Source organism: Cebus imitator, unplaced genomic scaffold (genome assembly GCF_001604975.1).
Source record: "Cebus imitator isolate Cc_AM_T3 unplaced genomic scaffold, Cebus_imitator-1.0 Scaffold135, whole genome shotgun sequence".
NCBI classification, from domain to species: Eukaryota; Metazoa; Chordata; class Mammalia; order Primates; family Cebidae; genus Cebus; species Cebus imitator.
The window spans coordinates 2,053,647-2,055,676 of record NW_016107450.1 but is presented as its reverse complement, the minus strand read 5'-3'; the positions used below and the strand labels follow the sequence as shown (position 1 = coordinate 2,055,676).

Genomic DNA, 2,030 nt, shown 5'->3' with positions numbered 1-2,030 from the left:
AAAAAAAAAAAAAAAAAAAAGAGGTAGGTAAATTTAAGAAAAAGTTTATATAAGTGGTGACAGATTGGAAAGAAAATAAATGAGAACAAATCACAGATACATAGTTGAAAGAAGTAGTCAATTTGTATGAATTTGCAGTGCACTGTATGATATTAAAACAGAATTTCAGGGTTTTCTCTGAGGCTTATATTTGACTGTAATAAAGAGAGAACTAGCAACTTATGAAATCTTTTTTTTTATAGTCAGATGAGAAAGTGATTATTCACATCAACAATGAGCTAAGTAAAAACTGCGTAAACAACAGAGGACTCAACGTATTTGCAGTAGAAGTGGCGCCCAAATCTACAATGGTAATGTATTATTTTCTAATTAAAGCCTTTTGTTTTATGTCTTTGAAAAAATTGCTGTTAATGCTATGCGTAAACATGTAGATATAAAATGGAGTGGAAAATTATTTTAAGTATGATATCGTATCAGTATCATTCTGTACCTAGAGACAGGAGAGTTTGGTTCTAATTCAGCTGTCACTGTTTGGTTGAGTGACTATGGGAAGTTCATTTGCTTCTATGTTCCAGTCTCTTTAAATGTAAAATTAAGATAATATCACTAGTTTTACATACTGCACAAAGTTAATGTAAAGATAAAAGTAAAATGATGTGCATGAAAGTACTTTTGTACATCATATAGAAATGTAAAGTATTAATAGTAATAAGAATTTTGATAACTCAAAATGTTTTTATCTGCGTTATTAAGATTTTCTAAAGTAACTTGAGAGGAAAAATGGCCCTGAGTTTTAGATAAGCAAAGAAGTCAAGAGCTAGAAACAGCTATAGTTCTGGTGTTAGCAGGACTCTGGGTTTCTGATTTAGCCAGGGGTTCAAAGTCAGGGACAGATCAATAGACCTACCTGCTGTGCAAGTGAAGGGAGAAGGGAAAAAGCTTCCTATTCTTACCCTTTCTTTCTCCATACTGTCCATAAAATCCTAAAACATTCTAGAACAGGATAAAGAGATTATCTTTTGTTTCTCCAATTAAGATTTTAGAAAATTCTCTAGGTTTAGCTAGGAAAGGATATTTTCTCTTCTTTCTACCATTCTTCTTTACCCACATTCACCCACACCAACTGACAGCTACTATATTAGGGTAGGATTTAGACTGGATTATCCTGTTAGACCTCAGATGACAGATTGCTAGTCTCTGCTAAGGATAAATATGGTAGAATTGTATCCATACAGCATATTCTTATTATAAGGCCTAGCAATGTTTTCCTATTTAAAAATTTGCCAAAAATAACAACACATAAAAAGAGAGTAAAAGCTTTCTATTTTTATGCGCAGGTTTGTCAACATGTAATGCCTCTGAATGAACGACAAGAATGGGTATATTATTGTATATATTCTCTTATTTCTTAAATAATTCTACTTAGAACTTACCAAACTAAGAATTATTTCAGATTTAGTCTGTTATTCACTAATCAACTAAATGCTACTTAATTTAACTGATGTACCTAAATAATAATCTATTCAATTTGTATGCATTTTAATTTTATGTCCATGTTTTATACTTTATTATTAAAATATAAACAATGTTTTCAATATGTGGTGTTCTTATTTAGTAGGAAATCTAAGCACATTTTATTTTTGAATAGCAAGTCAAAATTACAGGTAAGATTTTTAAAAGCAATATTCAACAAATTCTACAAAATACTCTACACTTTAGGTTTTTGTACTCTTAAAAAAAAAAAAAACTGGCCAAATGTGGTGGCTTATATCTGTAATACCAGTACTTTATGAGGCTGAGGCAGGAGGATTCCATGAGTCCAGGAGTTTGAGTCTGCATTGTGCTATTGTGAAACCACTGCACTCAAGCATGTCTCTAAAATAAATAAATAAAATGTTAAATAAAAATAGCCATATAATTTTTCTATCACACAAAAAAATTAAAGCAAAATTTGGAAAAAGTTATTTTATGTAAAGAAGCCAAAATCTAATGACAATAGTGGGAATATTTTGTTCTAATAGTAAGCTTTT

General features: G+C 30.3%; 1 protein-coding gene across 4 annotated transcripts in view; it reads left to right on the top strand.

The window, feature by feature from the left end:
- Nucleotides 1-1,595, top strand: part of EFCAB7 (EF-hand calcium binding domain 7) — a 48,604-nt gene extending 47,009 nt beyond the window's left edge. For all 4 annotated transcript variants that reach the window (XM_017541546.2, XM_037743112.1, XM_037743114.1 and 1 more), the window contains 2 exons: nt 243-350; nt 1,338-1,595. In XM_017541546.2, coding sequence (XP_017397035.1) covers nt 243-350; nt 1,338-1,412 — 183 coding nt within the window. In that variant the 3' untranslated portion in view covers nt 1,413-1,595. The remainder of the gene's footprint in view (nt 1-242; nt 351-1,337) is intronic.
- The last annotated feature ends 435 nt before the right edge of the window (nt 1,596-2,030 follow it).